Source organism: Squalius cephalus (genome assembly GCF_949319135.1).
Source record: "Squalius cephalus genome assembly, chromosome: 12".
Lineage (NCBI taxonomy): Eukaryota > Metazoa > Chordata > Actinopteri > Cypriniformes > Leuciscidae > Squalius > Squalius cephalus.
In genome coordinates, this window is record NC_137133.1 from 32571187 (window position 1) to 32595775 (window position 24589).

Below are 24589 nucleotides of genomic sequence, written 5' to 3' on the forward strand. Positions count from 1 at the left end.
TATCTTTCATTTTTTATTTTACTGAGCTTTATGCTTAAAGGGGGGGTGAAATGCTCATTTTCACTCAATCTCCTGTTAATCTTGAGTACCTATAGAGTAATATTGCATCCTTCATATCTCCAAAAAGTATTTTGTTTTATTAAATTTTTAACATAAAGATAGGCTGTACCGAGTCTTTCCGGAAAAAACCGAGCGGCTGGGGGCGGGCCGTGTGGGCGAAGCTTAGCTGTGCTAACGCGCCAAGCTAGTGACAACACACAGAGACATTTGTTCAACAAACAGTTTTACTCACCGTCCGGTTCCAACGCACGACCGCGAACCTTTATCATTGTGACTGCTCGATCCTTAAGCATTAGACGATCTGCAAATCCGTGGATCTGGGCTTTGTTTATAAAACAATCATCGTCGAAATGCAGGGAACAACAGTCTTACACAACTCCGTTTATGCTCAGGAAAACAAACTCCATCCACGGGTTCCTTAACGCTGGGTTCTTTGGGAATCTGTGCAGGGTTGTCTTGCCCTGGCAACCAAAAACACACTTCTTTGGTGACATTGACTTCCCAAAAGCCGGGCAGGGCGCTTTGATGGCGAACTGCTTTCACTCTCTTGCTCTGGTCTACGAGTGCGCGCATCTCTGGTCTAAGATCCGCGATCTTACCGGAGAAGTGCCCTTAGGACCCATATAAGGAAATTCCGCCCTATCTTACGTAAGACAGAGCTATACTCGAAAAAAACTTTCCGAAACTTGTGACAAACCGGAAGGAGTATTTTTGGAACAAAAATACTCCTTCAAACGTACAACTTAGTTTTTGAAACTTTGTCCATGTTTAGCATGGGAATCCAACTCTTTACCAGTGTAAAAAACTCAGTATGCATGAAATAGCATTTCACCCCCCCTTTAAAACAAGAATAAAACTCATATAAAGAATAAAAAAAAAGAATAAAAATAGGAAATAAAATTTTATATTCAGTGATATATACATAATAATAAATATGGATTACTCATTTGTATTTCTAAAGTCATTTTTACATATACTATTTTAAACATCCTAAATACAAATGATAAAATAATATTTAAACAATAATAATTTATCTAACTTGACTTAAATGACACAATAAACATGTTGCTTTTATCGAATACATTTCACTTGTTTTTTTTTACTTATATATATATATATATATATATATATAAACATACATACATACACACACACATATATATATATATATATATGTGTGTGTGTGTGTGTGTGTGTGTGTGTGTATGCATGTATATTAACCCCTGAGAAAGCAGAAGAAAAATATATTTCATATTCTCTGAAAATCCATTATACATTTTTTTTTTTTTTTTTTTGCTTTAAGTATAGACAAAAACACATTCAAAATATTAAGAAAATATGTAAAATAGTGTTCAAAAGTTTGAGGTCAGTAGGATTTTTTTAAATAAAAAAAGTTTAATTAATACTTTTATTTAGCATGGAGACATTAAATTGGTCAAAATTTACAGTAAAGACTTTTGCATTGTTACAAAAGATTTCTATTTTAAATAAATGCCGTTGTTTTGTACTTTAAATTCATGAAAGAAATTCCATAAAACAGTTTCCATAAAACAGTTTCTTGAGTATCAAATCATCATATTAGAATGATTTCTGAAGGATCATGTGACACTGAAGACTGGAGCAATGAAGCTGAAAATTCAGCACAGGAATAAATTCCATTTTTAAAATATATTTAAAAACAAGTGTAATATTATTTCAAAACAATACTGTTTTAAATTGCACTTTTCTTTCAAAAGTTTTTAAAAAAAATCTTACCAACCCCAAACTTTTGAATGTTAGTACATGTAAAATAAATGAAAAGAATATTACATTAAATTTAAAATATAACACACAATATCATATTATATAAAAACTGGTATTCAGGTTACCCAACAGCCCACATGAAGAGTCTGTCCATGCATGTGTGTCCAATGAAGAGTGTAAGTGAATTATCAGAGCTTAACTAAACTCATAACCATCTGTTTGGCTGCATGCCCTCAAGTGTCTTACAGCCCAGGGCACATTGGCTTCAGCACTACATGAAATGCATCACGGGCACCTGTGCACTCATCCATGATACTCTATTCTGCTTCTTTCATTTTTGTGTTCAAGTTTTTAGATGAAATATGGCTGTTTAGCACATGCAAATATAACGAATACACACTTCTAAAACAGACCCTGCTCTAAAATCAGATTAGATGAGCCAGTATATGCACACCTGCGTCCGCACATTACATCAAAGTCATTGCATGGTCTCTGATTTCTAACTCCATTAGGAAACCTAAACAGTCTACAGTTAGGCTAATGAATTATTTTACTAAAATATCTTGCTTCCGGTAGCGGTCGACGCGCGTTCACGGCAGATGGATGCCGGTATATGACGTAGGACGTAGCGTAGGAAGCGTTGTGACGTAGAACGAAGTACAGCTAAATCAAACGCTACGTCCTACGTCATACGCCGGCATCCATCTGCCGTGAACGCGCGTCGACCGTTGCCGGAAGCAAGATATTTTCATTTATAAAGTTATAAATATGTATATTTCTACGACAAAACCACACGGATTACCCTCAGAAGGCCTTCGTTTATCCCCCTGGAGCCGGATGGATTACTTTTGTGAAGGATGCATGCACATTTTGGGACTTGAAGGAGTGGACCCCATAACTTGACATTATAACCACTGAAAGATCTAAGACATTTTCTAAAATAACTGAAAATGTGTTCGTCTGAAAAATGATTGACATATACATCTCGAACGGCTTGAGGGTGAGTAAATCATGGGTTAAATATCATTTTTGGCCGAACTATCCCTTTAATGAATGATACCGAGATGTTGAGAAGAGGTGTGCTATTGCTTTTCTAACCAATCAGATTTTTCACCTGGCAGATGAAAAAATAGGCAAAAAACTTTGGCTAAAAGTAGTGTAGTAGTGGCTAAAAGTGATGTCCGGAGGGGATATTTGTGTTTAACGACCCTACAAATTCAATTAAACCACCAAAATATGAGGAAAGTATTTTATATATTTTAAGTATGAGGGACAAACAAAACACTAAACTTAGTATTTATATGACAAAATTATTTGGCAACAAAAGGGGTGAACTACAGCTACAGGTGTTAATTTATATGCAAAAAATAAATAAAAAATACAGAAAAACAAAAAGGCTCACAGAAACAAGCATAGATCTGATTGGTTCTCTCTTGATTGTGCATGAGTTCATAATGTCTTTGTATGACAGCCTGGCCAAAAATTATGTCTACACAATTTGTCATGTTTCATTGTGTTATCACCTATTAAACAATTATTAAATAATTATTAAACAATTGACCATTTTTTTAATAATATTTGAATACAGAACATCACTTTTGGCCAGTATTGTACATTGAAAGAGGGTCTTGAGCCATAACTAGAGATATTTGATATTATATAGAGGGATTTGGATGCAGTCTCTTTCAAATTTTGAGACCCAGAACATCATATCAATGCAAGATAAACATAAAACGAACAGAGGAAAAAAAAAAAAAGAAGAATCTCACACACTCGAATATCAAAGAGATTTTGGGGCTTTTTGAGTTGGAACCGCCTAACAACCACCTCACTGCATTTATCTTCAATAAATAAGGTCTAAATGTTCCCGCAGGAGGAAAATGACAGAATTCAAGCATCATCCGGTGTAACTCTATCCAGGTTTATGCTTAGAAAGCCTATTGTTATTATGTGTGTGAGGGTTCTCGCGCTCAGACCTCCAGCATCATGTCTACACTGGCGCAGGGCTTGTCATCAAATCGCCTCGTAGAGGCCGGCTTTTGTTTAAGGTGCAGGAAGAGAGGCGTCGAGAGAGCAGAGGAAAGTGAGAGAGCGACGTGAAGACATCCTTGAGCTTCTTTTACCCGCTGGCTCATCTTTCCGAATCAATACTTCCCCTGCGCTCCCCTGACAACAGCCGCCTGCCTGATCCATGGGCTTCTCTCTGCTCCAGCATCCTTCTTTTACACAGTTGTCATTTTTTTCTCCTTCTTCTTTTCACTCTGTCTCTTTCTAAATCTTAGTTATTCTCTCCTGGCCAGGTAAAAACACAAGCAGAGTGGAAAAGAGAGCGAGAAAAACCCCCCAGCAAAATCGAGAGGACCCAGAGGGATTTGTCTTTACTGAGACATGAGACATGACTAGGGCCCAGACTGCACTAGTGCTCATTGCTGAACCATCTGGTGGAAATCAACCACTCAGCATCCTTCAGGAGAACAGGTAGACCAGACCAACATGCAAATGAAGAGAAAGGTCCCTTCTTTACTGGTCAAATTAAAATGAATGGATACTGCATCTTTTTTATACAATTATTGTATTACTGTAAATTACATGTATACACTGTAAACAAAGTTGCTGCCTTCAATTTGTAAGTACAATCAACTTGGATTTTTCAGTCATTTCAACTTAAATTAGTTGAATCTTGTATAACATACAAAAAAAGTTGAAATTGCTTAACTTATTTTGATGAGTTAAAGCTATGTAAAAACAAGTTGTCAAAACTTATTGATTGTATTTTTTTTTTTTTTTTACAGTGTACCTTTAGAAAGTTATGGTAACACTTTACTTAAAGTCTTTATATAATGCATTATAAAAGTATATTTAATGCCTTGCATTCACCTTATAATGCATTCAGTGGTCTCATGAATAACTGTAACCACAGTTCTAATACATTATAATACTTATAATTAAACCCCTTTAGAAAGTATAATGCATTAAAACACATGACAAACAACCAATTTCAGATGTAACAAGGAGTCTGCAAATATTATAGAGCATTTTAACTTTGGTTACAATTATTTATGAAGAGATATAATGCATTATAACATACATTATGAATACCTTTATAATGCATTATACATAAAGGCTTTTTAAAAAAGTGTTAAAGCCAAAGTTACATTCAAGTTCAAGTTTTATTGGTCACATACACAATCATACACAGTACTACCTGTAGTGAAATGCTTTGTATGACTCTCCACAGAATAGATAAAATATTTAAAATATAATGTGAAAAACTCAGAAGCTACAGAAAGGAACTGCATCTCCATAATAGATGAGTTGTCCTCGAGGGACAGAACAGAAGAAAATTTCCACGTCAAAGAAGGCGGAGCCTCAGAGCCACACCCACCTATGACATAATCTATTACAAGGTGTTTACCAGCCAAACTCTCGACACGAACACAAAACAAACTGGATGTGAACAAAAAGATTCGGCCTGCTTTTGTTTGAAATGACGTCACCCCAGTTTGTTCTTCGATTTTGCTTGAAATATATTGGGGCCTTTAGTGTTTTTTTTTTTGTATTTAAAGAAACTCAAATATTGTTTTGATTTATTATTTTGGTCACTACATTACTGCTATGTAATTTCATTGTATTAGTAAATATTAATAATGTCGACTGGATGTTGACTTGAAGTATATTCCTGACGATGAATATTGTAATTTATCAACTAAAGAAGAAAAAAAACATGGCAGGTCTATAAGAAAAATCCCATTCAGACGGAGAGCAACTAGATGTTCAGTTACTGTCAGTGAATACTTTCATTTCACTGTAACCCCTGAAGGGCAAACATAAGTCATTTCTTATTTCCTGTGAGATTTGAGTTTTTCGAGCAGCAGGTAACCTTTTTCAGCCTTCAACAATGCTGCTAAACCAACGTTGAATTCCTTAATGAGGTGTGCGGATTTTAATTGAGTTACCTCCATTCATCAGCCAAATTCATGCTTAATCATAGAAAAGTAGAAGTGAGAAAACTGGACCAATAGGAGTTCAGCCAGCACCTGTCAGTCAAGCTGGTCAGGGGCGGAGCACACGGTTCCCACATCTACTTTTCCTCTTTGCCTGATTCCACCCACTTATGTCGACGCTAGCAGCGTGATGTGCAGATACAGGAAGAGATACGTACTTTGACAGGTGAGCTTATTCTCGGTCTGAGTGCACAGCCTCCCACAGGTCAATCACCCCTGTCTCTTCCGCATCACTTCCCCTTAATGAGTCCTATCTATGGCATTGGCTCAGCGGCTGCCATCGGTAAATAACGGTTTGCCAGACGGGACGTCAGGGCAGCCAGGTAGCTCTCATCCCCTACTGAGCTAAAGAGCGATAATGATAACATCCAGGGCCAGGAAAGATTGTAAATAACTGTCTCTTTTTCTTTCCTCCTGAGCTCAATCTCTTCTTCACATTGGGAGGAAACCCAAACTTGCTCTAAACCGCCATCACCTAGAACAAAACCCCTGGCCAAGACCAGGTCTGCTCACAAGGGCTTGATTTTCATCTAATTGCCCTTTGTCTTGCTGTTTCCGACCATTAAAATCTGGATTTGGAAGAGATCTTTTGGAAGAGTCCAGAAGAGAGGAATTCTCTCTCTATATCTGGCTCTCTCTCCTCCGAGACTCTCCCGACCGGTTGCGGTAGCGGGCAGAGATAAATTTCAGCTTTGAACCCGCTTGTCAAAAAGCCGTGGCGGGCAGGTGACGCTGTGGGCGCCAATGACCGTCTGAACTTTGCATGTGGGCTTTTACCCCTGTCATTTCACTGCTTTCATTCCAGTCCCGCCGGAGTGAGTCAAAAAGCATTACAAATGAAAAGAGAGGATAAGTTGGGCCTGAAAAAGTCATTAAGCGCTCTACTCCAGAGGAACATTTTCTGGGGATGATGATGATGATGATGATGAAGTAGTAAGGGATAAAATGAAAACCATTTTGCTTGCCTAACAAGAATGCATGTACAAAGTGCCCTTTAAAGCTGCCTGTAACCTTGCGATCTCTCACTCCTTCTCAGCTTTTACTGCATATCATGGTAAACAAAAGAAGTGGGAATGTTTACTAGACAGTCCAACTCACTGTTTCAGATATACTTCAGTTGTTTTCTCATGTAGGTGGTTTAATATTGGCATAAGTGATCCTTTGATAAGCTCCACCACACTTGGTTCCTGGTTGCTAACTAAGAAAAGCTTGATACATTCTAGTGTTGTCAAACGTACCAGTAATACTGGTTGCTGACTGTAGTACCGAGTAAAAGGTATTTTCGTTACCCGCTGATAGATGCTGATTCCAGACATTATAGTTTGTGTTTGTTTGAGCACTCTTTGAGCATCAAAGGTTCTATTTACAGCGTGTTTTTACAAGCACTGAGCATTGTAGCCAATCACAATCATTTCTGTTGAGCGCGTGAACGCAAAAGCACATCTGTGCCAACTAACGTGTCAGTAAGTTAGTCAGAATCCGCTCAACATCAATGAAAATGCACAAGGTTTTGTTTTACAATTAAGAGATTTGTTGTACAATTAAGCAGTGGTGGACTGTACAATTATTTTATATATATATATATTGACAGCCATATCTATATATATATATATATATATATTGACAGTATAATATCATTTAATAAAACTGTATTATAAATAGATTAAAATAAAAATACATTAAAAATGGCACCAGTTGCCTCAAACAACCACTCTGATTCCACCAAATTTGATGACACAAGCCTTGCCAACCTGGCAAATCTAAAGGCCTCATTGTAACAGCCTGGGAAATAAATGTAAAACACCTGGGAGCCTGAGAACACAACATATTAACATAAACATAACTTTGTTTCCCAGTGAACTGATTTGAACCTGCTTGCCTAAAGCCATCCAGCCAATCCAATCAGATTAGCATTAAAAAAAAAAAAATTGTCATTTGCTTGTGCAATATGATTCAGACAGAGGACTGTAGCCAATTATTCAGGATTTAGGGAGACCAAATGAAATTATGTAAAAAATCAATTATTGAAAATATTATATTGCTTGAGAGCCAATCTGAGTACTAGAGGATGATGTGTCCCCTTCAACAGCAATTTTCACACATTTAATTTAAAACTATAAAAGTTCTCTGTCTCTTATCTGTGCTGTCTTTAGGAGCATTCACGGCATGTCGTAATTACAAGATTTCAACTTGTAAAAGGCGTTCACGACCTCGTAAAGTTCGTAATTACAACTTGTAAGCTGGGAATTTTCTGAGAGCTCCTACTTGTACCACATGACCACTGTACCATCTGAGAGCTGCAGATTCATTTACGTCACGTGTTGTGATCTCGGAATTACGGTAATTATGACATGGTGTGAACATAGCATTTTATCAGCGCTACAGTACCATTCACAAGAGCTGTGCAAAATTCAGAATTGAAGAATTGGTTCTCTTTCAATTCATGGGTGTAAATTTGAATTGGCCACACATAACAGGAAGTTGAACTGGAATTTGAACTGGAATGACGTGGTCCACAAACATTAATTATTATTCCTCACAGCGTAGCAAGACGACGTAAAGTACATGATTCTTATTAAACTTGATGTGTTTTATCGAGCTGATGTGGGCGTTGACATGTTTGCATGGATTGCCTCAGATCATTTGCGTTTGAATAGCGCGTGCTCTCCGTGGGCGTGTTCACATTAGCAGATAATGAGCTGAAATGAGAACGACTGACATCTCTCTCTTTTCATACAGATTACATAAACAGAGAATATTTGTTTTCATTTTAAATGAGATAATTTAATAGTAGACACTTAAATGATTATAAAGATATATTGCTCATGCCTGGGTGAATAGTATTCGGTGAGTTTTGTTTAAGTTTAGAGACGTGCTCCAGAAAAAAAGTTCACAGAGACGGAGAGGCAGAAAGCACACCCTGTATATTTTCTTTATTTTACAAAAGCACAATGTTTTGTTTCGATTGTAATATTACAGATTACAGTTTATTTTTTCATATTTCTTAAGTCTGTTTGACCCTAAATGACGGAGTATTTTAAGTCTATTTTGCTGCCATGTGAAAAAAAAAAACGATCAAAAAGCATCGCCGCGTTTGCCGAACCCAGAGGGTTAATAAACATAAGAAATACATAAAGTACTTCCTTTCTTTTATGGATCTATCTGTATTATAAACCTTATAAAATTGTCAGCCTTTGCTTAAAATATATAATTATATATTTATATTAATTTTTTTTTTAATAAATACATAAAAAATGAATTACATTCTAATATCTTACATCATGTTTGCTACCTCAATTCAAATTCAAATTCAAATCAAATTCAGGAAGTGAAATGGAATTTAAAAGGAATCCACTGAATTCTGAATGGTGCACAACTCTGACTCATACAGTATGGGCACCAAAATGCTGTTTTAACTCGATCGGGAACTTTTCCAGCAATGTTACAACTTCTTAAAACTGCTAGAGCTGATTTTCCACAATGGGTCCTGTTCACAAATGAGCTCTAAATGGAAAAACGCTGTTAAATTTATGCTGTCTGAAGCTGAGACTAAGAGCTGCTCAGCCACTAGGCACACTATCTGCACATAAACCCAAAGTCCACTGCACTGCGAGCTGTCATTTTCCAGGGACCCAAACAGCAATCAAACGGCATGCCTCTGCCCCTCGCAACAAGAGAAATAGCTCCCGGACAGGAAGTAAGACATGATTCTGACTGAGCTTTGTGCTTGAGAGAGAGAATTTCTCCCTGTAGAGCACTGCCGCATTCATTACCCATCCGTCTCTTAACAGCAGTGTCTTATTTAATAGTTTATCAACCAAAAATGTTAGTCATACTTGAATACAGCAGCACTAAGTGTGACAAAAATTTCCTGACGGGGGGATTTAAAACACTGCGGGCACACTGAGACAAAAACAGTCGCAAAATCATCCACTTCAAAATGCTAATTTCATCCAGCTACTGTAGACGATGGGAAAAGCAATCAACAGCTGAAATTTGCAGAGCAAAAAGTTATGATTAGCGCTGACACATTTATCATTTCCATTCTCTAGGACGGACTAATCCAACAAAAATACACGTGAACAGGGAATTCAATTGCAGAGTAAAATGCACAAACCACCAATTTTGATACAATAGTAATTGAGCAGCTGGCAATAGCTGAAATTCTCTTGCGATCGTGCTCGGCCTGTTCTTCAAATCCGCTTCAGTAATGTCCACAGGCATCGACAGAGATGCTGAGCTTTATCAGAGAAAGAGACTAATTAAACTGACCGGACCCGCAGAAAGTGCAATGAGGTTTGCCCTCCAGTCATCGCACGACTAAATCAATTAAACAAACGCAGACGTACTGCAAAACGTCGCCCTTCCGTCCTCACCTTCAAGCTGCTGGTTTGACGATAAAAGCAGTTAGAGAAATGAGTCGGTAAAAGTGGTTTGTGGTCTGTAAAGGACTGGGCTGAGTGTCAAATCAGCACAATCCAATACCTTTGACTCCTTCTGCCGCACGCCAGCAGCCGAATGAATGTTGCTCTGCGAAACGGTGACCTCAATAGAGGGTGTCAAAGCTTTGTGAATGATTGCCAAAAGGAGGGATGGATTCTGAAATGGGAGCTAATTAGTTGATGTACGGCACAAAAATGATATGAGAGAACAAGAGAGATGTACCAGTGACAGGGTGAGTTATATTTTTTTTTAAATTGATCGAAAGTGACAGTAAAGATGTTTAAAATGTTCTGTCTATACATTAAAGAATCCTGAAAAGAAAAGTAGCACTATTTCCTCTAAAAGATTAAGCAGCACAAATGTTTTCAACATTGAAAATCATAAGAACTGTTTCTTGAGCAGCAAATCAGCATATTAGAATGAGATCACGTGACACTGAAGACTAGAGTAATTCCTCAAAGCAAGGAATGCCATAGAAGTGCTGCACAGGGTGTAAAATCTCGGTGCTCTTTGGTTGTTTGGGATAATTAAGCTCTAAGAACATAGGAACTCCAAGGCACTCGAATTATGTTGAAAAAAGTTAAAAAGCCTTTATTTTATTCATGGCTTAAACATTAAAATTGGAAGGCATGTAAAATCGCATTGCGGCTTTACATGCCTTCGTCAGGGTGTGTGTAACAAACAACGTCTCAGGTTCATTTTTAACAGCAGTTAAGTAGTCAAATTACAAACACCTGGTCACTCTGTGTAAGTAGACCTAAAGAGAGGGAAAAAAATAAATAAAACATTAAAAAATAAAAATAAATTACACCTAAACCAATATCATAAATACCAATAAAGTATACAGGTCAAAATGCACAAATCAATAATGTATATATTCAATAAATTCTCCTTTTTTATAAATCAAATTACACAAGTCAAAATACAAAAATCAATCAATGTATACATCATACAATGCACAGCGCAACCCACCACTAGAAGAAGAAGAAGAAGAAAAAAAAAAAAAAAACTCTATTACAAAAAAGTCTAATTCTCCGCTCAAGCCCGAAAATGTAGTTGCTTTCAGTGCATAGATCCAGAAAGACTCTCTCTGTAAAAGCCTATTAACCCTATCTCCTCCTCTTATTGACTTAGGGATATGTTCAATGCCGATTATCTTCAGTGTACTTGGGCTACCATGATTCACATCTCTGTAATGTGGGGCCATGGGTTATGAAGGGTTACAGACTCGAATAGCATTTTTATGTTCTGATAATCTGATCTTTAATTTTCTTGTAGTCATCCCTATATAAAAGCAGCCACATGGGCACTCCAACCTATACACGGTATTACAATTAATAAATGATCTTATTTTCAATTCAGAACCAGAGGTTACATCTCTAAACATGTCAGTCTTAAACCATATTGTCACAGTGATTACAGTTGCCACACCTGTAATTTCCTGGACTTAAACTTAACCAGGTATTTGCCACTTAGAGGGAAGATGGCTTCTCACCAATTTGTCTTTAATTGTAGGTGCTTTCCGGAACGCAATAGAAGGAGATTCAGGCATGACTTCTCTTAGATAAGGATCACTCATAACTATTTCCCAATTACTTTTCATAATGTTCTTAATTCTGTTTGCCTCTGTGCTATACTGTGTCACGAAATGAACTGAATTATCTGAATCACAAGATTCCGTTTTATGATTATAGAAATAAATTATATTTTAAATTGTAATAATATTTCATAATAAAACAGTTTTTTACTGTATTTTCGATCAAATAAATGCAGCCTGAATGAGACTTCTTTCAAAAGCATTTAAAGGCCCACTGAAGTGCCTTGAAACGCGCAGCGTTGTATGATGCGTTTCCACTGAAACAGGAAGCTAAGGCGGGACATATTGAATGGATCCTCCCACTTTTCAAATAGCCAACAGCTTTTAGTTTACCTCACAGACTGCAAGTCGTACTTGACAGCACCATGGAAGCGAATCCGAGCGCTGATGATACGTTGGATTCAATAGTAGAGGTGTGAATAAATTCCATTCATTCTAAACCAACGTACAGTTGGAAAATGTAGTAAAACTCGAACGTTTGAGAAACCGAATCTCCAACCCATATTGCTCCGTGGCGCGTCAACGGTCGCTTTGGCCAGGTGGTATTTATAGCATAGGGGGCGGGACGCTTCAGGTTCCAGAGAGCATTTGATTGGACAGAAGATGTGTTGAGAAGATGAAGTGCAAAGTGATGTCATAAAAATCCGTGATCCATTTTAGCGGAAGTGGGAGACTGTAAGTTTTGAATGCTTGTATCTCCTATTTTTGTCATTGTTTTGGAACACACCAGCTTATTCATAACCTTAAGGCTAACATATTCATACTAAAAGCTAAAAACTTTAGAAATTCATTTAAAATTCCCCAAACTTTTGCATGGTAGTGTAAATGATATATCGCTCTTCATTTGCGTTCCACAGAAGAAAGTCATTCGAAATGAGGGTGAGTAAATAATGGCAGAATTAGTAGGATAAAATCCCCTTTTAACACTTTAGAATTTTTCTCAAATCCCCAACCTAAAGTATGAGCCGCCGCTAATAACACTTCAAACAACAATTTCCTCGTGCTAATTCTCTTAAGAAGGGTCACAATATTAAGCTTCCGCTTTAGTAAAGCTGTTCAGACATCATATTATGTTCAAGGGTCAGAGTTAAGCAGAACAGGGTCAACTTTCACACACATCGTCCCTTATGGTTCTTAATTACGCACCTGACCTACCCACGAGACTGACTGCTAATCAGAAACAAGTGCGGGGCAACTAAATGAACAAATCATTTGTTATTTGAAGATAATTTGAGTAATAGGCGAGGCTGCCAGCACGCTGCTAAAAGAGACTGTCGTGTGCTTAATTAGGACGGATTGCCCGTCGACATGAGTTACTGGGTGTGAGCCAGGTGTGCCGTCGCCCTGATTTGCTCGGAGGATTTCCATGTGGCAGAAGCAGAGGGAGGAAAGGGCCCAGGTGAATCCCATCAGTCTAAAGACATCTGGCACTTACCTGTAGCTCTAGAGCTTACGCAAACACACACGCACATCCAAACCTCCTGATCGAGAGCAGACTAGGCGAGGAACCTTTCATGGGTGACATCACTGCACCTCTTCTGTGTCCTTTCATACATAAGAGACTTATCAGCGAAGCTCAGGTGGAGAGTGAATGCATTCAGCCACACACACACACACACACACAGCAATTACAAACTCCTGGCAGCGCTTCCTCAATCTCTGTCACTAGAAAGAAAGCAATTTATGCTCAGAGCTCCGCTTCGTCTTTGACTTCTACCCTACTTTCCTCTTCTCTTTGTCATAAACGGGTCCTACGGGTGACAGGCCCTCACGCGGTGTTTCATAACCTCGATCAGATGGTCCGCCAGATGGTCAAGCCAGCGACGAGTTCACTCAAGAGTTTTGTACACAGCCAAACAATCAAATACTTAATAAAAAATGCCGAAAGAAGACAAGTCCATCCTTCGTAAGCAAATAAGAGTCACAGATGTTGGAAAGAACACAGAGGACGTGTGTCCAACCAAGCAGCCTTACAGAAAAAGCACTGGTACCGTGATTCAGTGATGTTTTAGATCATAAAAACAAACACATCCAAAAGAAAAAAGCTAAGTGTAGGTCAACCAAAAATAGAAAGGTTGGAACCAAAAAAAGTTGGAACTCTTCAAGATATACCTAATTTACTTTAATAAATCATTAATGATTTTTTATTATCTATATTAAATAATTAATGTTATAAATATTATATCAACAATAACATCAACCTCAATAATAATAAAGTTAAATGCATGAATAAAAACATTAATACTCATAAAAGATAATAAACAATGAAAACAAACTGTATAAAATATCACTTGAAATGGTGTCAATCGCCAGTTGGTCGGTAACATTTCAATCAATTCTAACAATGCAATGTTGCGATAACTCGAACGTGAATAAAAATGAACAACGCTCGGGACAGTTGACTGGCCAGTGCTGCATCGTCACAAAAGATTTCAATATTCAAGCTGAAGATGATGAGAAATTGAACTCAATTCATTATTCGCACGCTGTGTGGGAAGTTTAAACATCCAAAGTGCGCGCCCAGAAAGCCGTGTCTCAGACAGCGCGCAAATATTGAGCTCTATAAATAGAATAGTTTTTTGAGCTCTCTTTCATGTTTTAATTGAGCTCTCTTTCATGTCTTAAATAGAACAATTAAGTATAAATTACAGAGCTGCTTGTGGTCCCAGCCAACCAAACACTACACCACAACTTCTCCATTCAGTTTGGTTCGTCATCCATAACTCCTTCAAGGTCAGCCAGGAACCTTGGAGTTGTGATTGATGATCAATTGAACTTCACAGATCGCATTGCTAGAACTGCCCGGTCCTGCAGATTTGCCTTATACAACATTAGGAGGATCAGGCCCTTCCTATCAGAGCATGCTACACAACTCCATGTCCAAGCACTTGCTCTATCCAGACTAGGGCTGTCGCGATAACCGCAAAATTGTAAAACCGCGCCACTGACAAGCCAACCGCAGAGGAATGCAAGTAACCGTAGCAACCGCGATTTTTTTCTTTTTTCATAAGGCTATACCCTTCTTGTTTTGAACTTTGTGCTTGTGTATTGAATGTTAAATAAGTTAATAATGATAACAAGACTGTTTTATCATGGTGATTTGTACAGAGGCTTCATTGATTTGCTCTTAAGACTTACAGACAGTAAATGAGAGAGATCGACTGAGCGCGTGCGATTACCTGCGTCTGTCTTTGAGGTCAAGTCAAGTCATATGCGTGAAAAGCTTTCCGTGTCCAAGGAAAGCGAAATATTTGTCGTGTCATCTTCTTACCATGGATTTACCATGAATGGCATCAGAGACAGCGCTGGTCAGCGCGAGGAAGCCGCGGGAATCAAAAAGCAGCGAGTCACGCATTGAATCAATACCATTTAAGCGTCAGCTTCAGCGTTACCCATGCGGCGCACTGCTGGTCAGCTCAGCCTTGAAAAGTGGAGCTTAACTTGTTTCATTACTATCTTTTAAAGAATAAGCGTTTTTGAACGTGTTCGTTGAATGAACGGTTTAATGATTCACTCAAAGACAGTCCATTGCCGTAACAATGTAATGCGTGCTGACTGACAGCCTTTCAATGCGCAGAGACGCTGTTTAGTTTCGGTTACATTGGTTACTGAAAATGTAGGCTACTCGTTTTTGTGCATGCTGACCACATGGTAAAACCTAATTATATAGCAACAAATAAATATAAATATATCTAAATAAATAAATAAATGGCGATAATACCGCATACCACGCTATTGAGCCACTCAAAATTACCGCAAGGGAAATTCCTTCACCACGACAGCCCTAATCCAGACTAGACTATTGTAATGCTCTCCTGGTTGGTCTTCCAGCTTGCACGGTCAAACCTCTGCAACTGATCCAGAATGCTGCAGGTAGAGTGGTTTAATGAGCCGAAGAGAGCACACGTCACTCCTCTCCTCACTAAATTGCACTGGTTGCCAGTTGCCGCCCGCATCAAATTCAAGTCACCGACGTTTGCCTATAGAACAACCACTGGCTCTGCTCCCTTTTACCTAAACTCATTACTTCAGACTTATGTGCCATCCAGAAACTTGCGCTCTGCAAGTGAGCGTCGTCTTGTGGTGCCATCTCAAAGAGGCACAAAATCTCTTTCTGGGACCTTTACCTGGACTGTTCCCTGCTGGAGGAATGATCTGCCTAACTCAACCAGAGCCGCCGAGTCCGTAGCCATTTTCAAGAAACGGCTGAAGACTCATCTTTTTCGGCAGCACTTGATCCATTACTGCTAACACTTTCTTCTAAATAAATAAATCTATTTATTAAAAAAATAAATATTTTTTTTACTGGGTTAGATTAAACTGGGAAGGTTCATAGCACTTGCATATTGTTGTCCTATTGTTAGTTGAACTGCTTCTATTGTTCTCATTTGTAAGTCGTTTTGCATAAAATCGTCTGCTAAATGAATAAATATAAATGTCTTCTTGCGCTTGAACAGACAAATTCACACAAAATCATGTCAAAAATGCCCGACTCTGTGAGTATCCTAGTAAACAGTTGGTTATGGCTTAAATGAACATAAACAGTTGAGAAAGAAAATGCATGTGTTTGGTTGCAACCTGCAGCTTGCTGCGTTTTTAATGTTAAAAAAACAATCACTGCTCTTGACTGAATAACTTTAATAAGGATTACTGCCTGTTTTTGCAAAAACAGTTTCATGGTAAATCATTTTATTTGGTAAAATATTTATGGCCGATAAATTTTCTTATGTCAGTGGCAAAACGTTAGTGGTATACTAACTGTGGTATAATAACAATTGTTGGATGTACTGGTCAGACAAAGTCTGAGCATCAATACATTGAGATGAAGTCTGAGCATTGAAACAGACACAACTAAGATTATTCATTAAACAGGCTATTGCATGTATTTCAAGGAGTACCATGGGTACATTTCTAAGGTACATTTCTAAAAAATTATAATAACAGTACTTTGTTAATTAGTGAATAAAGATGCTGAACATGTGTAAACGCAGAACATTCAAGTATGTTGAATTAGTATCTTTTGTGAGTTACTATCTCTAACAATTAAAAAAACTATGAAAACTGGTCAAATTAGTTGTTATCTACAATTTGGTAAAATTGCTGCTTGAAACATTTACCAGCTGTCACACTATAGAAACAAATCTCTCTCAGCATTGTAAAAAGACATTTGTTTACCAATTACTTTAACTCCTCCATGCAGAAAATAAGTTCTGTGGGGTGACACGTCATTCACGCACAGCTCGTAACACCTTTCAGACAATAATTAAACCTTGCTTTATTGAAAAGAGCCTCCGACTCCTGGACGCCAAGTAGGAAAAATCTAGAGCCCAAGAGCAATTTGTTCCTCTGCCGAGGCTACTTATTTCCATAAATATCTCGTTTAACAGTAAAAAACAAACATGTGCTGAAAGTTTGGAAACTATGCATCATATTTACCAAGCATTTAGAGATGTTTATTAAGAAGAACCCTGGCATTTCTGGAGTCAACTGGAATAAAGCAAGCAGTGTGATGTTTTAGTGTGGCCGACTTGTTCCGCTTGACTGACTCACTAAAAATCTCAGAGCTTTACTAGAACTATTTTAATAAGGCCAAAACAACCTACCTCCATTTTTCAGTATTGTGACAATAGTGTAGCTTTACAGGAACAAACTACTTTTCCATGAAATTGTAGTGTGACCAAACACGTGTTAAGTTCTAATCAAACATGCTCTTTTCTTTTCTCTCTCATGTAGGGTTGAAAATCTAAGTCATTTTAGTGAAATGAATCACTCTAAAGCATAAATTCATTCTAGTGATTTGATTCATTTTACTCAATCAATCCACTCTAGTGAATCAACTCATTTAGACATTTCATGTAAATTAAACCAATACAACAAATTCACAGATTCAAGACCCCCCGTACATATGCGTGGGATCTGAACTAAATATTTAGTTACAGGAGAAGTTTAACCAGGAATTTATTCCATTTCTTTCATTTTATTCCACAAAAATAGATTAATTGATTGAAGAATCACAGCTTTCCATACAACAACAAATTTACTGTGGTCACAGGCTGTCAAGCTCCAAAAATGTACAAAAAGCACTATAAAAGTATCAAAAAAGTAGCCTGTATGTCTATATTTTTAAGCCATACGTGAGCATTATGTGTGGAAAAGATAAAAATATCATTGTTTACTGATAATCTGGACATTCGTTGCATTATAGAGCAGGTTGGATGTCAATAATGGTTTAATACATCAATAAAAGTATACTGCAACCAAAAATCATGACATCAAAACTGTGTTTTCATACGTTGCATCTTTAATGCTCTCATCAATTAATTCATTTGATTCATTCACTCGTTTTTTAAAAATGAATTTATTCAATGTTTTTTGTGCTAGATACAGCTAATCCTGTTCAAAATCATCTGATGTAAAATATAAAAAAAAATTGCCTGCTAATTAGATTCTACTTATTTATTTATTTATTTAAAAAAAAGAGCTGTTAGACTATAGTTTTCAGCTCTTATACTGCAGTGGGCAGAGATCAATAAAACTCAGGGGCGAGAGAAAGAGAGCCACAGTATATCAAGATTAAATAAATGTACAGCTCACTCACGGGCTCACGCCTCGCTGAGGGAATCATGGGGGCTGGAGCGGCTGCGCGAGGAGAGCGAGAGTGATTCACAGCGCTGCAAGAGGACAGCCTTATTGAACCATAAATTAGTTTGCTTGCATTTTTACAGCAGCCTGAGATTGACTTCAGATACGGTTAGAGCCGCCACAGAGACACTGAGATGCATAGCTATCAGAATAACCACACAGATGCTGAACGTGTGCCATTTATTGATTCAAAATTAGCAGATTTTGATACTTCAGGGAGGCAATGGCCTGTGTGGGACACTTGGGATGCACCAAAATTTGGTCTATTTTGTGCACACAACGGGGATATGAATATGTGGTTTGATATGAAACAAAGTGTCAGCTTTTAAATTCTGTCAAATTTATAACAAACTTCAAACAATAAATACGTTTAGCCACTCTTTTATGTGGAGTGACAGGTCGCTGTAGCGCTTTCAGTTCAAGCGAAGCGCACGCGCGATCACACGTGACCTGATCATCTCTTCCTGTTTAATACTATTTGTAGCACCAAATAAACACGAATGAACATCAGAAGGTATGTTGAAAGACACAGTACAACTTACTGAAATGTATAATGTCTCATATAATTGCTCAATCAATGTTTTGACTAGAAAGACAAAGAAGGTAAGATAAAAAGACAAAGAAACAAAGAAATGCGATGTACTTGCGCGATGCAAGTGTTTTTTGCTAGTTTCAGTCCGACGCAGTTATCATTTTCAAGTCCTGCCTGCGCCACGTTGTTTAAATAGCAAATGCATTTGTGCGCCCATGGGCATGCTGGTCTGAAAAAAACAGTGTGTTCAGGCGCATTGTTGGCACATTGCTATTTTGAGGCAAGTGAAATACACTGATTTTTTTTTTTTTTTGTTATTTAAAGAGGGTGTTAGTAATGTGCGCCTATAGGCGGGTCCAAAACGTGCGTACACTCTGCTTATTAAACACATAGGGACGCACAGCAGCACACAAATATGGCAAATCTTTAAAATAAAAGGATTACAATGTAAAAGATTATTATTGTGTACATAAAGATATGGTGGAATCCGGCTTGTCCCATAGATGGTCTGCTTGTGCACTTTTACCTCGCGCACAAGAAGTTCCGTTTGCACTCTGGAGACGGCTTCGGTCTTTCCACTATCAAATTCTGTCATGTACTGTAAATAGCGAATCTGCCTTGGCGCGAGCGCAACTGGCATTTAAAGGGAATGGGAGATGAGACTCTGATTGGTGTAACACACGTAAATCCCAAAACACCCATACTCATAAAGAGAATAGGGACAACCCTTTTAGACCATGCGCCAACCATTTTTCCCGTCGTTAAACTAGCAAAAAAGGATTCGGACACGCCCTAAGTGAACTTGCGCCCTGCGCATTAGACCATGCACTAAGATCATTAAAATAGGACCCTTTACATTTGTTACATTTACCTCAGGAAAGCCATTCAATATTCATATGTCTATCATTAGTTAGCTAGAAAAATATCTCCAGAGAGGAGCATTTTGCTAAATATATGCACTATTAGGGCTGGGTATCGATTCAGATGTTACAAATCAATTCGATTTCGATTCGCAAGCTCTCAATTCGATTCGATTTCGATTCTCGATTCGATTTTCGATTTCGATTCTCGATTCGATTCTAAATTCGATTTCGACTCAATGAATATATATTTAATACAAATCCTATATTTATAAAAAAAAAAGTGAACATAAGTTTACAAGTGGTTAATTAATACAAAGAAATTAAGAGCTACAAACCTGTATATTAAACTCTTTTTATTTTAGGTACACTTGTGTACATTAAAACAGAATCATATTTACCTGTGCCCTTCCTGTCTAACAGGGAGGACATAAATAGAAATGTAATAAAGTTATCAAACAGTCTGTGCTGCATTAATTATTAATTATATACACTAATCCTTATTAAAGTTACAAAAGTTCTTTAGTCAAGAGCAGTGAGTGTTTTTCTCTGTTCCCTTTGTTCTTTGATTAACTTTAACGACAGAGATAATTAGTGGCTACTGTGTACTGTCCCTTTAAGACCAGCCGCTGCTGCCAGAGACGCGGATCTCACACGCGCCTCATTCTCTCACGAGTCACAACTCTTCACGTTCATCATAAGATTGCTCTTATGTTATGAAGATACTCGACAAAAAGACATTTTGGCATAATTGTGTGTTATTGTTCGTTCAAGCGCGAAAGAGAACTGTATTCTGGGCTGTCTTGTGCGCACGGACGATATTAGCGCGAGTCTTTCTGTGTGTCACAGTCAGGACATTCACAGGCAGTGAGCTCTTTTTTGTCTTGTCGCGAATGAATGGTTTAAAAACATTTGCATGAATAAGAGAGGGACTATGTAACACTAGCCAAAGAATGGCAAAAATTAACAGATGCTGCGTTAATTGCGTTAACAACCCAAATTTGTTTATTTAAAAAAATCGCAGCATTTTTTGCATCAGGCTTGACACAGGATTGCGATATGATTAAACGTGCAGCACTAGTTGAGGTTATTTTATGATTTAGATAAAACTAACATAAAATCTCACAGCATTAGCTATAAAATGGAGTTTGCAAGCCTATGAACAGTGGGGGAAAACTAATACTGGCTTTTGGGTAATAGATAAATAAATATGGAAAATAAACGATTCGTGGCGTTTGAGAATCGATTTTGAATCGACCACATTTTAAAAAACGATTAATTGAAAAATCGTTTTTTTTGGCCAGCCCTATGCACTATATTACATATTCATTATTTTATACAAGGGGTGTAACGGAACACAAATGTCGTGGTTCGGTACATTCCTCAGTTTTGGGGTCACGGTTCGCTACGAGTTCGGTAGAATAGGAAAAATGCTCACACTTTAGTTTAAGGTCCAATTCTCACTATTAACCAACTATTAACTATAGCCCCTTTCACACAGCACGATAATCCCGGCAAATTGCTGGGAAATTGCCAGAACGCCTTCTGTGTGAACGCAAACACGACCCGGGATTGCGCCGGCATCGATGCCGGGTTGGGGACCTAGTAACATTGCCGTGTTCAGTCCCGGAACGCGTGCTGTGTGAACAAAAGCCGTAATAATGCCGTGTCGTAGTGATGACGCTGAAGCCGGGATCGTTCGCCAGCTGTGAAACGGTACGTAATGCGCAAGTTTATGATCAAATCAGAGAAAAAAATACACAAGCGTGGTTTCTCGAGAGAGAAATCACAGCTCATAAGCAAACTTAAGACACTGCTGAGACAATACAAGTCACATCGATGTCACGTGTCTTTACGTGATTTTTACGGGTTGTGTGTGAACGCACTCGCTGATTCCGGAAAATCACTGGCAGTGTGAATGAACCAAAATCAAACGAACCTGGGTCAAATCCCGGGTCACTTTATCCGTGTATTTTCCGGAAACTCTGTGTGAAAGGGGCTTTCCAAAGGGGCAATAAACCACTAATTACTGCTTATTAGTTAGTAAAGTTGTTAAGTTTAGGTATTGAGGGATGTACTGTAGAATATGGTCATGCAGAATAAGGCATTATGTGCTTTATAAATCCTAAAAAGAGGTGATTGTATTTATCGTCTGACTGTATGCACTGAACCGTGATGCCTCATTTCTAAAAAAAGTCTAAAAAAAAACAATTGTTGGGAGATTCTGTCTCTGAAAACCCCTCCTTCCTCAGCACAGTGATAAGATCAGTAACGATGGTATTGGTTTTTCCGTATCAATTCCAGCGCGAGTCCGCATCCTTTTGAAATGCATGCAAAGTGGGGTTTTTTTTAGCAGTTCAGAATCGATTCTTTCATGAACCATTTAATATCCACAATTATGATTTTAAAAAAATCACATATTGTGGTATCATCTATTTCAGATGAACCATCTCCTACACAGCTCATAAAAACGAAACTGTGATTGATCGTTTTATATCTCAGCCAGACGGTCTCTTCCTGTAAGCGGCTGGTTCTCGAGCCAGAATAAGCTGCAATGTGGGACAGACCTTATGTCAGACCTTAAAGTTCTGGCTATGGTAATGTGAGACTAGTGAAAGACAGATGAGAACTAGAATGTAAAAGGTTGAGTCAAACCTGCGGAGAGTCTCGGCCGCGTCCTGGGCGTCTGCATCTCCTGCCGCGCGTGAGGGAGCATGTGGTACCGCTTGGCCTCGTTCACCAGGTCTCGGCAAGCCTCGGACGATTTAATCAGCTCCTCATTGTCCACCACATTCAGCAGGTAACTGGGGTGGATGAATGGAAGTCTAACGACGGCCAGCAATTCGGATATGTGCTGTGAGAGAGAGACAGAGAGAGAAATATATTCAACATGTGAATTCAGCCTGAGCTTCTTGTCTGCCAATCGTTCCCTAGCATTACTAGCAATGATTCGATTCAAATAAAGGATTCTTTTAGTACATGAAGATTGAATATAGAAGTCCTAGATATGAAATACTTGAATGCTAATAATACAATACCTTTTTTTTAAATAGAAAAGCACCATTAATTATGATAAAACTGTTGCCAATGTGAATCTTTAAAGGGGACATTTCATGAAGATCTGACTTTTTCCATGTTTAAGTGCTGTAATCGGGTCCCCGGTGCATCTACCAACCCACAAAACGTGAAAAGTGACAACCCAGTAACTTTGTTTTGGTAAGCCTTTCTCTGCAAGCATGTCAAAAAATAAGCTGATCAGATTTCGCTCCCCTTCTGACGTTGGAAGGGGATCTTATTATAATATTACCACCCCTTAATCTGCACGTTTCCACCCAAGGTACCGCCATTTGGTTTTTGCAAGTAACAAAGTCTATTTGCACAAAGCACAGAACACTATTTGACCAAACAATCTCACAGCTGCCTTATAAAGACCTCACGGAACTGTATCAACTTGTGTAAAAGTTAAACGTGACTGTGCATGGGACTGTCGATGAGATGAATCAATGTAACTCCACAACAACTAGCCTATCCACTAACCATTCAGAAACATGCAGGTGCAGTCTAAAAGCTGCAACCTCTTCCTGAGTCTCTCTGTAAGGCTGCACTCACTACTGGTGGTTATTTCTGAGATTTTGGATGAGTGAAATTCAGATTTGGCCTCTTCTGAACGGAGGCGGAGCAGCAGCTCATTTGCATTTAAAGGGACACACCCAAAAACGGCGAGTTTTTGCTCACACACAAAAAAGACTAATTTGACAAGCTATAATAAATGATCAGGGGGGTATTTTGTGCTGGAATTTCCCAGACACATTCTGGGGACACCAAAGATTTATATTACATCTTGTGAAAAGGGGCATAATATGTAACCTTTAACGTAAACATGGTCATATAGTGTGAACAAGCTGTCAGCGTCCACACTGCTTTAAAGGCGACGAAAGCTGACTGTGTTGTCGCCTCGCGTCGGCTGTCTCGGCCAAAATGTTGCGCTTGAACACACCAACAAGACTAAAGGCGGCTGCAACTAGCACATGCGTTATGCCCCTGCGTGTAAGGAAAATCTGTCTATATCAGCAGGCATCAATAGTCTATTTTCACCATTAAAAATGGAAACCAAATCTTAGGACTGCAGATATACAAACCGTAAACAAAGCAGCGCTTGCTTGCAATTTTGAATATCAATCATGCTGTTCACTTTCTTCATTCCAGGCGATTGTTATGAAAATATTCGCAAATTGGAATGCTATATATACGCGAGCAAGTCCGTGTCTTTTAGGTAGTGTGTTAGGGGTTGCTATGGTGAGGACTATTCATGGCCAGCTTGTTTGTTTAGAGTCATCCTCAGTGGGGCTTTTGCTCACGTCAGCGTTAAATGCTGTAAACACGAGTTGACAGGGACAGCAGCCAACCTGACCCTCTCACCTCTGTGCTCACAACGCATTACATAAACATCCGTAAAATAAAACAGACACGGGCGGTGTGAACACCTGGGCTTCTGCTGTCTCTCAGAGCGAGACGTGGAGAGATTTTACCTGATCTGACCTTGACAAAGTACTCTTACTATCCATTCCTCATTAAAGGCAACCTTTCATAATGAAACTGCATATTCAATAAGAAAAAAAAAGTAGGACGACACTTAACTTTATCTACTGGGAATTTAATGGATTGTGAAAAGTACGTAGAGGCTGAAGGTCAAAATCACCCGTGAGAG

General features: G+C 38.3%; 1 protein-coding gene across 3 annotated transcripts in view; it reads right to left on the reverse strand.

The window, feature by feature from the left end:
* Positions 1–24589, reverse strand: part of klhl29 (kelch like family member 29) — a 281635-nt gene that overhangs the window by 33373 nt on the left and 223673 nt on the right. For all 3 annotated transcript variants that reach the window (XM_079888807.1, XM_079888806.1, XM_079888808.1), the window contains one exon: positions 22537–22735. In XM_079888807.1, the coding sequence (XP_079744933.1) occupies positions 22537–22735 (199 nt within the window). The remainder of the gene's footprint in view (positions 1–22536; positions 22736–24589) is intronic.